This window comes from Oncorhynchus clarkii, chromosome 5 (genome assembly GCF_045791955.1).
Source record: "Oncorhynchus clarkii lewisi isolate Uvic-CL-2024 chromosome 5, UVic_Ocla_1.0, whole genome shotgun sequence".
NCBI lineage: Eukaryota > Metazoa > Chordata > Actinopteri > Salmoniformes > Salmonidae > Oncorhynchus > Oncorhynchus clarkii.
In genome coordinates this window covers 31274812-31290465 of record NC_092151.1, presented here as the reverse complement: position 1 = coordinate 31290465, position 15654 = coordinate 31274812, and the positions used below count along the sequence as shown (strand labels likewise).

The window sequence follows — 15654 nt, the reverse complement described above, 5'->3', positions numbered from 1 at the left end:
TCCCCCCAGAAATGTCCAGGAACTTGCAGGTGCCTTGGTGGAAGAGTGGGGGTAACATCTCACAACAAGAACTGGCAAATCTGGTGCAGTCCATGAGGAGGAGATGCACTGGAGTACTTAATGCAGCTGGTGGCCACACCAGATACTGACTGTTACTTTTGATTTTGACTCCCCCCCTTTGTTCAGGGACACATTATTTAATTTCTGTTAGTCACATGTCTGTGAAACATGTTCAGTTTTTGTCTCAGTTGTTGAATCTTGTTATGTTCATACAAATATTTACAAATTATAAGTTAGTTGAAAATTAACACAGTTAACAGCGAGAGGACGTTTCTTTTTGTGCTGAGTTTATTATTAAAAAACTTGAGTGTCTCCCTTGATCCTAAGTCCTGGCAGAGTTGTGCAGACTCAGGGCAACTGAGCTTTGGAGGAGTACGCAGATTTAAAGAGGAGTGTAACTTGCTTTCTAATGATGATGATCTTTTCGTCAAAGAAGTTCATGAATTTATCACTGCTGAAGTGAAAGCCATCCTCTCTTGGGGAATGCTGCTTTTTAGTTAGCTTTGCGATAGTATCAAAAATACATTTTGGATTGTTCTTATTTTTCTCAATTAAGTTGGAAAAATAGGATGATAGAGCAGCAGTGAGGGCTCTTTGATACTGCACGTTACTGTCTTTCCAAGCTGGTCGGAAGACTTCCAGTTTGGTGTGGCAGCATTTCAGTTCCAATTTTCTAGAAGCTTGCTTCAGAGCTCGGGTATTTCTGTGTACCAGGGAGCTAGTTTCTTATGACAAATATTTTTTTGTTTTTATGAGTGCGACTGCATCTGGGGTATTACGCAAGGTTAAATTGAGTTCCTCATTTAGGTGGTTATTCCTAAAGTAAAGGCAGAAACAAAGGTACAATTTTTGCCTAACACTTTCTCTCGCTGAACTTCTAACACGAGTGGGGTGGGCTTCTTGGCAGTGATCGCAAGAGCAGCTGCTCACCGATTTGACAGCTCCAACACATTTCCCCCTCTGACACCGCCAAAACATCCGCTATGCAGGTGTATGCTATGGCCGGTTAAGGCTTGATCCGATTGAATCTAGACCTAAGAAAGCAATAAAGAGGGATGCAAATGATAAGGATATCCCATGATTTAGCTCCTTTCTTGGCTTCCGTCACTGGTTTCCGTCTCTGGAGAGGCCAGTTATGACTGTACGTTTGCATATAGACCTCAGCTAGGCATTAATGGCCGATCTGTCATTCAGTAGAACAGAAGCAGGTCTTTACAGCATCCAATATCCACAGAAAACAGTGGTATAATGGTATATCCACTAACAGTAAGCTCTAAATTCATACTGTCAGCTGGTTTTTATCAGGCGTGTCTGCATTTTACGCGAGTCACCTTCTACACCTTCTACGATAACTTCTTGGAGCCAATCTGCAATAAAGTGGGGATGAATAATTCAAGGGCCCATTGGAACATCTTCTGTTTTAGAAAAAGTCTCCAGGAGTTAATCGTAAACAGTCAATTCTCTCTACCACCTCAGCCAGGTTTCACTAAGCACGCCACAGGCTAAATGGGTGTGAGGATATATTGTCATTCAGTCAGATAGGGAAGCCACACACTATGCAATCAGTACAGCCTCCTGCATGAACCAAAGAGTGAAACGATAACTTCTGTTGATACAGCTTGCAAAATAGAACATGTGCCCTTCAAAACAGATGTCATCATTATAAAACAGTTACAATCAAAACGCTATCTGCATTGTTTCAGTTGGAGAAACCCTATCAACAAACCACCATATTCCAAATGCCTAGCGAATGACCCACATTGCTGACAGTTATTTCTGGCCAAACACTCAGTCACATCACTGAGCATCCCTTGTCTCATCCCCTACTGATCAATTCAGAATAGTGAAGTACAGAGAAGGCTGGCTACTCCCAAAGGGAGTCGCTCAGTATCCACCTGACAGGGTTCGTACTTATATATTATTAACAAGTAATAAAAGGAGCCAAATAAAACCTGACAGCCATACATATATATATATATATATTTATATATTATAGAGGACACACAAAATGAGTTTGAGTCGCTCAAGGTCATTGGCTGCAATGAATCCACTGAAGAGATTTCTAAGATGAAGTACCTAGACAGTTTTAAAACAAGGGTAGAAAACGGTGGATTCATATTCATCGAGACTATTTTAGTTTGAGCATATGTATCAACATGATAAATGCCAATGGTATTTTGAGAGCTTAATTCAAGGCATGTAATGCATCATGATGCCACTTAAGCTTCATTTGAAACCCATGAGAACTGAAAGAAAAGATGACTGACCCAAAGTTGCACTGACAACAGACCGTCTTTGTCTGTTTCCCTCAATATCTCTTACTCACCCTCCCTCCCTCTCTCTCCCTCCTCCAGACGAGTTTAAGTCGTTCCTGAAAAGGCTGCCTTCCACCCACTTCCTGCCGGTCAGCAGTGTCCACCTCCTCTGGGGCAGTGACTGGGACCTGCAGGCCCGCTACCGCCTGCTCCAGAGCTCATTGGAGACCCAGAGGCTCAAGATCCAGCGCACTGCCCGCAAGCTCTTTGGCCTCAGCATCCGCTGCCACCACAACCCCAACCACCAGATGCCTAGGGAGAGGTGGGTCTCAGAAGCAGTAAAAAGGCATTATGTAACCCTTATAATGCTGCATTGTTTTGGATAATATAGCATTTTGATGCTGATGTTGTGGAACACGGTACCACTGAAGGGTGTTTTCACATATAGTCAGAGATAAACTGCAACATAGGTAGAGGTAGAGGAGTTTCAGTATTTTATTTCAGTGCTGCCTGTTGAAGTACTGTATGTGAATACTGTATGTGATGCATTTTGACTTTGAATTTGCTGGCTGCTATAGTTTTCTGTCCATAAAATAATGTAAACACCCAATGAACCCCAGTCCTACCTAGTATTTCACTATTTAGGATGAAAGATTATCTAACCGTGGGAGATCTCTGGACAGGTCAGTGCACAATGTGCCATCACCTACTGTGACTACAGACAGCACGCGTTGCTGCAGACATGGCACTGTGCTATGCTGTCTGAAATGGAGTCATTCATTCCACCCCTGTAATGCCCGGGGTGTAGTGGAGGAAGGAGTCAGACGCAGGAGACAGAGAGTTCAGAGTAGCGCTACTACTTTATTCACCAACCAGGTGAAAACTGACGCCACTCAAAACAAATGCCCCAAAAACACAGGGGAACTAAACAGTCCCAAAAAACAAGAAATGTACATGAACAACCGTGACTTACAGGCGTGTATAATGAGTACACATAAAACAATCCCGCACACCCAGCATGCGGGCCGGCTGGCTAATAAAGCCCAACTAATAAACCTAATTAACAACAGGCGTAACTAATAAACAGACAAGGAGGGGGAGGAAAAGATCAGTGGCAGCTAGTAGGCCGGTGGCGACGACCGCTGAGCGCCACCCGAACGGGAAGGGGAGCCACCTTCGGTATGAGTCGTGACAACCCCAAAATATACCAGACAACATGGATTGAAATAACACACTAAATGCTTGACGTTAAAATATCCCAAAATGTGAGCTTGGATGTCAAAATACAAATAGAAAGAGAAAATCCACAAAATGTATGTTTTTGTGGTTAAGGAACAAGCAGCTGTCAACTGTCGCTCACGTAGAAGGAACACACCCACGCTCGGATGCATGCTTTGGCAAAGGGTTTGTTCGAAGGGTTTATCAAAGCAGTACATACTCCGTGCTCGGCAGAGCAAACATCAAGGATGCCTGATGGCACTGTGAAGAGAAACTGTTTGTTTATTAGTTTATGTACTGTGTGTGTGTGTGTGTGTGTGTGTGTGTGTGTGTGTGTGTGTGTGTGTGTGTGTGTGTGTGTGTGTGTGTGTGTGTGTGTGTGTCTGTGAATTATTGTGTGTCTGTGTGTGCATGTATGTGTGTGTGAGTGAATGATTGTGTGCCTGTGTGTGTATGTTTGCGTGTGCGCATGCATCCGTGGAAGTAAGAGATGCACTGTGTCAATAGGCATCATTTCCTTCAGACCAGTAGCCACATCAATGTTTCTCTTTGATACCACCAATACAGCATAAACTAGACATAGTGATACTTCTGTTTGTATCATGTTTTCTCTGGAGACATACAGTACACAGGGCTGATATAATGAATTAGTCCCTTGCTGTTGGGCTTAGTTCATATACATAAATAACTGGTTTAACAATTTGTTTTTATATTCAAGCACACATATTAGCAGGTAGGCTGTGCACTCCCACAGCTTTTAGGATAAGTTAAGGTGAAATCTTGTTCTGAATTTCATCTAAATCTGTATGCAATATAGTACAATGCAACTCTATTTAAAAAGCACACAAATCCACACCAGCACCAGTACATCCAGCACTAGTAGTAGCAGCAGTAGACCTTGTTGTCCTGCTGCTCAGAATTGAACTGAGGGCCCAGCCTCTCTGGTGGCATGGCCTTTGCCCTGAAGAGTCGAGTTGGAGAGAGAAGGACTGCCTGTTACAACCAAGCAAGCCCTTCCACTGATCTACTGCCCACTGACGGGACACAGTCTATAATAATAGGGAGCAAGGCTGCTGTAGTCCCCCTCGGACTCCGGTAGTGGAGAGCCTTGGACAACTACAGTAACAATATTAGCAATATTAGTCCAGTCTCTCCAGGTTTGGAGGTTTCTCCACAGTTTGACCCTACAGTGGAAGGCTACTTGGCTCCAGACCTGCAGGGGGAAACCCAGGGAGGACTTTGATGGTTGTGGCTTGACCTCTGTCTGCTCCCTATAGTCTAATTGATAATCTTAAGGATCTGACCCTTTTTTTCAATTTTCGCCTAAAATGACATACCCAAATCTAACTGCCTGTAGCTCAGGACCTGAAGCAAGGATATGCATATTTTTGATAGCATTTGAAAGGACACTTTGACGTTTGTGGAAATGTGAAATTAATGTAGGGGAATATAGCACATTACAACTGGTAAAAGATAATATAGAGGAAAAAAAATGTGTCTTTGAAATGCAAGAGAAAGGCCAATATATGACTTAGGAATCTACGCGGAATTTAGATTTTGGCCACTAGATGGCAACAGTATATGTGCAAAGCTTTAGACTAATCCAAAGAACCATTGCATTTCTATTCAAAATGTTGTATAAAGACTACCCAAATGTACCTAACTGGTTTATTAATACATTTTCAAGTTCCTAACTGTGCACTCTCCTCAAAGAATAACATGGTATTCTTTCACTGTAATAGCTACTGTAATTTGGACAGTGAAGTTAAATTAACAAGAATTTAAGCTTTCTGCCCTTATCAGATATGTCTATGTCCTGGGAAATGTTCTTGTTACTTACAGCCTCATGCTACTCACATTAGCCTATGTTAGCTCAACCGTCCTGCGGAGGGGACACCGATCCTGTAGAGGTTTTAAATCTCTACCAATAATCACTGTTACACAATCCACAGGCAATCTACACGCATAGCTGGACCGTACCCTTTTAAACATTGATGGTGTTTTTGCAGGGATAATGAGTGCAATATTCAAAGCAGCACAGAGTAGAGCTTCATCATCGGTTTCCTTTTAGCATGCTGTGGTACAGGATGTACTGCAGAACTAGGATCATGAGATTTTGTGTTTTTACTGTGAGCCACTACGTTTTCCTGGTCAGATCACATGGTCAAGAAATACTCCTGGCCCTCTGCGTAAACAAATGACTACACAACCATGAGCCATGTGCGTAAGTCATATTTTCATAGGCTTAAGCTTGAGCTACAGTGAAGGATGGTGTTTGCTTATTTAAGCCTGGTTGCCATTTCATGAACACATACGCCATATCTCTAAGATAAATGTGTTATTCCATCAAAGAACCGACTGTAATTAAATGAGCAACCAAAGCGTGGCGTCCATCTCTACATATGAAAGGCCCCAGATAAGTCTCTGTCCCTCAGTGATGGCTAGCTCTAATTGCAGTCATTTGTCATTTAAGTCATTCAGCAGAAGCTCTTATCAAATGCAACTTACAATATTGAGTGCATGCATTTCCATACTGGGCCACTGTGGGAATCAAACCCACAATGCTGGTATCATAAGCGGCAGTTTCTACCAACTAAGCCACATAGGACCTCATCAGCCTGGAGCTGTTAGACTGGAGGTGGAATGAGCTCACATTAGAAAAACATGAGATGTGTTACGAGGTAAAAACACTATGTTTTTAATGGTAACCAATATCAAATAGCATAACTCCCGACCAAGTAATCGGCATATGTGTCTATGTATCAAAGTAATTATCCTTCGACATGTTTACCAATTTGACTTTGACAGGGTTATGGATGTTAAGATACACTACATGACCAAAATAATGTGGACACCTGCTCGTAGAACATCTACTTCCAAAATCATGGGCATTAATATGGAGTTGGTCCTCCTATGCTCTTACAACAGCCTCCACTCTTCTGGGAAGGCTTTCCACTAGATGTTGGAACATTGCTGAAGGGACTTGCTTCCATTCAGCCACAAGAACATAATTGAGGTCGGACACTGGTGTTGGGCGATTAGGCCTGGCTCACAGTTGGTGTTCTAATTCATCCCAAAGATATTCGATGCGGTGAGGTCAGGGCTCTGTGCAGGCCAGTCAAGTTCTTCCACACCAATCTTGACAAACCATTTCTGTATGGACCTCACTTTGTGCATGGGGGCGTTGTTATGCTGAAACAGGAAAGGGCTTTCCACAAAATTGTCTAGAATGTCATTGTATGCTGTAGCGTTAAGATTTCCCCTCATAGGAACTAAGTGGCCTAGCCCGAACCATGAAAAACAGCCCCAGACCATTATTCTTCCTCCTCTAAAATGTACAGTTGGCACTATGGATCCACTGCTCCAGAGTCCAATGGCGGTGAGCTTTACATCACTCCAGCCGACGCTTCGCATTGCGCATGGTGATTTTAGGCCTGTGTGCGGCTGCTCAGCCACACATAACCATAAACCAGAAAGCCAAATCCGCTCATTTGAAGGGGTGTCCATATACTTTTGCATATGTAGTGCATGTCTGGTACATAATAACTCCCTTACATAAGAACTTCTATCAGTAATGAAATCACAGGCTATTTTTGTCCTCCAATGTAATGCACCAATAGGAAAATTATGTCATTCAATCATCAGTATCGTCAAATATATACAGTATCCTTCTCTGTATCTGTCTTTCTCTCTGTATGCTGTACCTCCCTCTCTCTTGTATTTCTCTCCTTTTATCCTTCTCTCTTTCTTCTTCACTCATTCCCCTACACAGAAGGGGACTTGTGAGCTGTCTGATGCCCCGTTACAAACACTGAGATTGTGCTGTGATTCGCGAAAACAAACAGCATTCATTCCCACTAATTTCCAACTCATCCCCTGTGGAAAACTCAACCCAGTCACTTGTTTTGGAGGGAAATGAATAAGGAAAAATACAACTACCAGCAAGATGCGCTCAAACTGCATATTGTGGAAAGCAGTTATTTGATGGAACATATTTTACACCCATTTTTCAGACAGTGGAGGCTCCTCAGAGGAGGAAGGGGAGGATCATCCTCCCAGTGAATTAACATAAAAAATAAAAATAGTGAAACATTAAAAAGTAAACTTTTTCAAATAAAAATATACTACATATATTCACATCACCAAATAATTGATTAAAACAAACTGTTTTGCAATGAAGGTCTGCAGTAGACTCAACAGCACTCTGTAGAATAGCACAAGGGTGTAGCCAGAGGACAGCTAGTTTCCGTCCTCCTCTGGGTATATTGATTTCTATACAAAACCTATGAGGCTCATGGTTCTCGCCCCCTTCCATAGAATTACACAGTAATTATGACGAGTTCCGGAGGATGTTTTCCAACCTATCAGAGCTATTGCAGCATGAACTGACATGTTGTCCACCCAATCTGCCTCAAACAGAGAGGGATGTTAAGTTAGCTAGCTGGCTAAGGCTATCCAAAACTGGAACTTTTCCATGTCAAGGTAGGGATGTCTTTGTTTTTTCATAATGTTTCTCTTATCCTTGGATACTCCTTAGTTAAGGGGAACACAAAGAGATAGGGACTTTTATCTGGGTAGGACTGAAAATATATGCAGACATTATGAAGACTGCCTTATAAGTACATCTGCTTTTTGTCAGTTTAATCAGTGTTCACAAAGTAATGGATTCAGGTTGATGCATGAATTGCTAAGTAAAGACACTGCAAAGATGAAAATGTTAAATGGATTAAAATATATTTTCTCAGATCTGAACTTAATTTGTTCAGAATCAGTGCTAACTCAAAGTAAAACGTTCCAATCATGTATCCATACAGCTAAAGCAGTTTTCACTTTTTGGAATCTGTCTCATTATAATTGTACATTAATCCTCAAATAATCATATCCTTCAACCTATTTCACATCCCAGAGGAGAAAAAGTAGTTTGAGTCTGAAGAGTGTTTCCTCTCTCCCCTTCCCATGCCCTACCCATGGTTAATTTTGGGATGGCTTGGGGCTCCCTGCCCTTTCAAGCACCAGGTCATCCGTCGTTGTTACCATGCCGGTTCATTAGCATATCAGGCTAACCTTTAGCTCATCCTCTCAATCCTCTCCTAGAAATCAGGATTCTGGATTCACCCTCATCTCACAGTCTCCCAGTAGAGCGTTTCAGTACTGTCAAGTTGACAGAAAGGGATGCCTGAGGGAGAATAAGAGACGCGTTTTGCATAGGAAATAATGCTGCCATCCCACATGAAGGAAATAAAGGAACTCCGTCTTTGAGGAATACATTATCCCCTCCAATGACTACACCCTTACAAACAGTACCAGGCTGTGGCAGTGACAGTGGAATTTAATCCTCAGACTTTAACACTGAGTTTGTGCTTGCTAAACAGTCATTAATAATGGTGCATTTGTTTTATCCCTGTATCTCCCCTCCCATTGTTGCATTTTCCCTGTCGCTCACTCTGGCTCTGACACTCTGTTTCTTCTTCTCCTCCTTTCTTCTCCTCCTCCTTTCTTTTCTCTCTTTCTCTCTTTCTTTCTCTCTTTCTTTCTTTCCACTTTCTTCCATTATCTTTCTCTCTATCCATTCTCCAGGTCTGTGATGCAGTGGCTAAACAGGGTCCAGTCCTTCCTCTACTGCAATGAGAATGGTTTCTGGGGGACCTTCCTGGAGAGCCAGAGGACGTGCGTGTGCCACACGGGTGTCACCCTATGCCAGAGACCCATCCCATGTATCATCGGGGGCAACAACAGCTGTGCCATGTGCAGCCTGGCCAACATCTCGCAGTGCGGCTCCTGCAATAAGGGCTACAAGCTGTACAGAGGTCGCTGTGAGCCCCAGAACGTGGACTCTGAGCGCAGTGAGCAGTTCATCAGCTTCGAGACTGACCTGGACTTCCAGGACCTGGAGCTCAAGTACTTGCTCCAGAAGATGGACTCGCGTCTCTACATCCACACCACCTTCATAAGCAACGAGATCCGCCTGGAGACATTCTTCGACCCACGGTGGCGCAAGCGCATGTCCCTGACCCTGAAGAGCAACAAGAACCGGATGGACTACCTCCACATGATCAACGGACTGTCCATGAAGATCTGCCAGATGCGCAACAGCAGCATTGACCCCATGTTCTTTGTTTACGTTAACCCGTTCAGCGGCAGCCACTCGGAGGGTTGGAGCATGCCCTTTGGCGAGCACGGCTACCCGCGCTGGGAGAAAACAAGGCTGGGGAACTCCCAGTGCTTCAACTGGACCCTGCTGCTAGGCAACCGGTGGAAGACGTTCTTTGAGACAGTACACATCTACCTACGAAGCCGAGCCAAGGTGCCCACCGGGCTGCGCAACGATACGGGCCACGGTCCCGTCGACTTGTCCGATCCTAACAAGCGCCAGATCTACATCAAGATCTCTGACATCCAGGTGTTTGGCTACAGCTTGCGCTTCAACGCTGACCTGCTCCGCAGCGCCGTGCAGCAGGTGAACCAGTCGTACACACAGGGGACTCAGTTTTACTCCTCCTCCTCTGTCATGCTCTTGCTACTGGACATTAGGGAGCGGATTAACCGCCTGGCCCCTCCAGTGGCGCCCGGGAAACCCCAGCTGGACCTGTTTTCATGTATGCTGAAGCACAGGCTCAAGCTGAACAACAGCGAGATGATCCGGGTCAACCATGCCTTGGACATGTACAACACAGAGATACTGAAACAATCAGATCACCTGACTACCAAACTCTGCTGAGATACAGTAAACAAACAAACAAAAAGAAGATCAAACAGATACTAAAAATAGAACTGTTTGGGAATATTCCTTTTTATTTACTTATCTCTTTTTTTTCTTTTTGGACCTTTTTGTTCTGCCTTTTGATGTAATATTAACAACTTTGTAAGTGTAATTGTTAAAGAGAAATCCAAAACATTGATGAAGCCTTTTAGTTGGATAAAGAAGAAGATTCATAGAAACCACTTTAAAGACTGTACCATATTTGTCCCAGCATGTCTGTCATTTCCTAAAATAGCATAAAAAGAGAATAAGAAAAAAATGTATCCATCTTCTGGTGACAAAGAGGCCTTTATTTTACTCTAAGGGAACAAAGGTTATATCTGAAACTGCCATTCTTTACTAAGTTAAACCTTTTTAGTCGCATTAGGGCAGACCAGATATCATCCTTTTATTTCAGTGAATATGCTTTATCAACAAACAAAATATTAAAAATATGTAAAAGGACAGTTTAATACAGTATGAAGGCATTTATACATTTTAAGGGTTAAATAACCTAGCAAACTGTAAGCTGTAAGCATTAGCTATATATTCTCTTTGGAAAATTGATAATCCATGACAAGTCTGCATACCGTTCTTTGTGCAGTAAGGTATAAGGCAGCAGATAGTCATTTCATGTCAAATAACGGAAGCCAGCTGTTTATATACTGTATGTGTATACCTTTATTTCGCCTGATGCTTATTGATGTTCGTTAATTGAATGTGTCATTTGAGAGCGAGTGAATCCAGGCAAAGCTAAAAACTTGTCTTTAGGCACTACCTCCCATGTTTGAAATTCTACCTGCATTTCCCATGAGGTGGTTTCTTCTGGTGCCTGAGTATATATTGTGGTCTGAAGATGAACAATCAATGCTACTTCGTACAGCTTTGCAAAATGTACACCTTGTGACTGCTGATGTGTCAAGCTTTACGGCACATGGATCATTCACGTACATCTGCAACAAACACCATAAAAGCCATACATTTCCCCGAGTACGCATAAGACATGGAAAAGCACCCCATACATTTTTCAAAAACATGAAAAATGTCCCATTTGTGTTTTTTATGTAGTTGTTATTCCCCCCCCCCCCACCCAATTAATTTAAAATGGAGGACAACACAGTGGACAAAGAGAGTATATTCTGTGGAATTATGGGATGACATTGTAAAGTCATTGGATTTCTGTTAAATAGAGTGAACCCAGATGAGAAACAGATGAGAAATATAAAAGCTTCAAATACTTCTGTTGATTTTAATCTTTATTTTCTTAATGCCACGTTGGATCTTAACTTTCTAATGACCATGCAAAACAGATTTTAACCCTCAGAAAGAAGGTTGTTTAATATTTCTAGTCATACTTTATTGAAAGCACCGGCATGAAATATGTTTATAGCTATATATAGCTACAGAATTTAACATAATGTCAAACGTCATACTATCTCAGAAGTATCAAAGAACACTACCTATATTATTATTAAGTGCCTGTTACCTATCCCTTTCAAATATTTAGAGGAGGGAAATTGCTCTTAGTTTAGTTACAGTACAAACATTAAAATACAAGATAGACATTCAAAGGAATTTAGCAACTCAGACCATATCAATGCAGATCTGTTGCTCATCTCATCCTGAGATACATGTTTTCTACCTAAAGGCCGGCTGGTTTGTGCATGTGGGAAAATTAACCATCAGTAAGAGATTGAAGTCTCAATTTCCTGACACTGTCTCTCCTATGTACATTATACCTGTAAATAGAAACGTTGTGTTGTAATAGTTATAACATCAAAGACAACATGAATTATAGTCATTTCAAGAGAACAAAAGAGGCCATTATTACTGAGAATAACCACAATTACTGTTGGTGTACCTTGCACAAATTACAATTACACTTCATTCTCAAGTTATTTACTTCATTATGAATCTCAGAGAGGGATGGTAATTTCTGACTGTTTTGATCAAAGTATATGAAATATACAATATGAAATTAGTTAGTTTTGACCACTGCATACATGAAACAAGCACACATTAGCTCTATCAGCATAACATCACTGCAATGTTCCATTAATACATTTGAAGATACACCTCCTAATACCTTGCATATGTAATTTTTGCTGTTATGTTGAAATCATTATATCAGCTTATTTCAAATGAATGTTTCATATAATAATCTATTTCTCATTAAAAGGCTATATTTAATACGAAGAGCAATGTTTGTCTTTACCGCAACACTGGACAGTAGTCACAATAGATGGGATATAGTCAAGGTTGTAATTTCTGTCATTGGACATTGCTTTGTTTACATAGAAAAATGCATTTTGCTTTCAATGAGGCCCAGACCAAACCTAAAAAGTAAATGTTCATGTAAACCGAGAGACAACGGCAGCAGGGTGGATTAGCATTTATTTCTTTATTCAAAACGTCCTGTTTAGTTCTCACAACAACACCCACACTGCACCCTTGTTAAACCCTTGTTGTACTGCTTGTTGTGATGTAACTGTAATTTAGCGTTTGAAGGTTACATTTTTGATGGGATCGGTGGATGATTACTAAAATACATTGCTCAAAAAAATAAAGGGAACACTAAAATAACACATCCTAGATCTGAATGAATGAAATATTTACATAGTTGAATGTGCTGACAATAAAATCACACAAAACTTATCAATGGAAATCAAATTTATCAACCCATTCAGGTCTGGATTTGGAGTCACACTCAAAATAAAAGTGGAAAACCACAACACAGGCTGATCCAACTTTGATGTAATGTCCTTAAAACAAGTCAAAATGAGTCTCAGTAGTGTGTGTGGCCTCCACGTGCCTGTATGACCTCCCTACAACACCTGGGCATGCTCCTGATGAGGTGGCGGATGGTCTCCTGAGGGATCTGTGAAGAGCACAGGGCGCCAGTGGCGAATTTGCCAATCTTGGAGTTCTCTGACAAATGCCAAACGTCCTGCACGGTGTTGGGCTGTAAGCACAACCCACACCTGTGGACGTGAGGCCCTCATACCACCCTCATGGAGTCTGTTTCTGACCATTTGAGCAGACACATGCACATTTGTGGCCTGCTGGAGGTCATTTTGCAGGGCTCTGGCAGTGCTCCTCCTGCTCCTCCTTGCACAAAGGCGGAGGTAGCGGTCCTGCTACTGGGTTGTTGCCCTCCTACAGCCTCCTCCACGTCTCCTGATGTACTGGCCTGTCTCCTGGTAGCGCCTCCATGCTCTGGACACTACGCTGACAGACACAGCAAACCTTCTTGCCACAGCTCGCATTGATGTGCCATCCTGGATGAGCTGCATTACCTGAGCCACTTGTGTGGGTTGTAGACTCCATCTCATACCACTAGAGTGAAAGCACCGCCAGCATTCAAAAGTGACCAAAACATCAGCCAGGAAGCATAGGAACTGAGAAGTCGTCTGTGGTCACCACCTGCATAACCACTCCTTTATTGGGGGTGTCTTGCTAATTGCCTATAATTTCCACCTGTTGTCTATTCCATTTGCACAACAGCATGTGAAATTTATTGTCAATCAGTGTTGCTTCCTAAGTGGACAGTTTGATTTCACAGAAGTGTGATTGACTTGGAGTTACATTGTGTTCCCTTTATTTTTTTGAGCAGTGTATGTTCCAGTGAGATATGCTGTACAGTACAATAATCCTTATCACTGTGTTGTGAAATGCCTCTCCTAAACATTACATTTCCCTTCGGTGTGTATCCTAAAGGTTGGAAAACTGCCAGCTCTTCAGTCTCTCACCTCACCGTAGGTAGCGGTCAGTATTTGTGCTTGTACAGCATTTATCAAATCAGCTTATGAGTCATCTCTACAGTACAAACCACACACACTTCACCCATACATCAATTGCAGGGGACTGTGAGAAACTCTAAAAGGCCTTACTGTTCATATATCTTTGCAGCCCTCCCATGGCCAAAATGGGTGCTTACACCAGCACCGGAGCAGAACAGTATGGTCGTCCTCTGTGTCTGTCAATATGCTTTTCCTGATGACTACCATGGTACTCTCACGCCATGGGCTGACAGCTGTCGCAGAACGCTGGATCACTGGACGAATGTGATGCCCTGGTGACAACTTGTCCCATTTTAGCAAAGTACCAGAGGAGTTGACGCTGTATGGGCTGTGAACAATGTCACAAGGTTTATTCTTGTCAGATTATCCACATTTCCTCCAAATATGCACTTAAAGGCCCTGGCATACAACGGTATGTGGAGACCCCTTCAAATGAGTGTTTATAGCTATTTCAGACACACGTTGCGGACAGGTGTATAAAAATCAAGCACAAAGCCATGCAATCTCAATCGACAAACATTTGCAGTAGAATGACCTTACTGAAGAGCTCAGTAACTTTCAACGTGGGACCGTCATAGGATGCCACCTTTCCAACAAGTCAGTTTGTCAAATTTCTGCCCTGCTAGACCTGTCCCAGTCAACTGTAAGTGTTGTTATTGTGAAGTGGGAACGTCTAGGAGCAACAACGGCTCAGCCGCGAAGTGGTTGGCCACACAAGCTCACAGAACGGGACCGCCAAGTGCTGAAGTGCGTAGTGCGTAAAACTGTTGTCCTCGGTTGCAATAATCACTAGTTCCAAATGGCTTCTGGAAGCAACGCCAGCACAAGAACTGTTCGTCAGGTGCTTCATGAAATGGGTTTCCTGGGCCGAGCAGCCACACATAAGCCTAAGATTACCATGTTCAATGCAAAGCGTCGGCCGGAGTGGTGTAAAGCTCACCACCATTTCACTCTAGAGTAGGGGAAACGCTTTCCCTGGAGTGATGAATCACACTTCCCCATCTGGCAGTCTGACGGACTCATCTGGGTTTGGCGGATGCCAGGAGAATGCTACCTGCCAGAATGCATGGTGCCAACTGTAAAGTTTGGTGCAGGAGGAATAATGGTCTGTGGCTGTTTTTAAGGGTTTGGGCTAGGCCCCTTAGTTCCAGTGAGGATCTTAACGCTACAACATACAATGACATTCTATACAAGTCTGTGCTACTAACTTTGTGGACACAGTTTGGGGAAGGCCCTTTCCTGTTCCAGCATGACAATGTCCCCATGCATAAAGCATGGTCCATGCAGAAATGGTTTGTCGAAATCGGTTTGGAAGAACTTAATTGGCCTCCACAAAGCCCTGACCTCAACCCCATCGACCAGCTTTGGGATGAATTGGAATGTGAGCCAGGCCTAATCACCCAACATCAGTGCCCAACCTTACTAATGCTCACTTACTAAGTCCCTGCAACAATGTTCCTACATCTAATGGAAAGCCTTCCCAGAAGAGTGGATGCTGTTATAGCAGCAAAGGGGAGACCAACTCCATATTGATGCCCATGATTCTGGAAGGAGATGTTCAACGAGCAGGTGTCCACATACT

General features: G+C 42.7%; 1 protein-coding gene across 1 annotated transcript in view; it reads left to right on the top strand.

The window, feature by feature from the left end:
* The window catches only part of LOC139409952 (BMP/retinoic acid-inducible neural-specific protein 1-like), a 151561-nt gene extending 141009 nt beyond the window's left edge, over positions 1 to 10552 (top strand). Inside the window, exons 7-8 of the mRNA XM_071155361.1 lie at positions 2415 to 2637; positions 9111 to 10552. Of these exons, the coding sequence (XP_071011462.1) occupies positions 2415 to 2637; positions 9111 to 10251 (1364 nt within the window). The 3' untranslated portion in view covers positions 10252 to 10552. The remainder of the gene's footprint in view (positions 1 to 2414; positions 2638 to 9110) is intronic.
* Positions 10553 to 15654: the final 5102 nt, after the last annotated feature.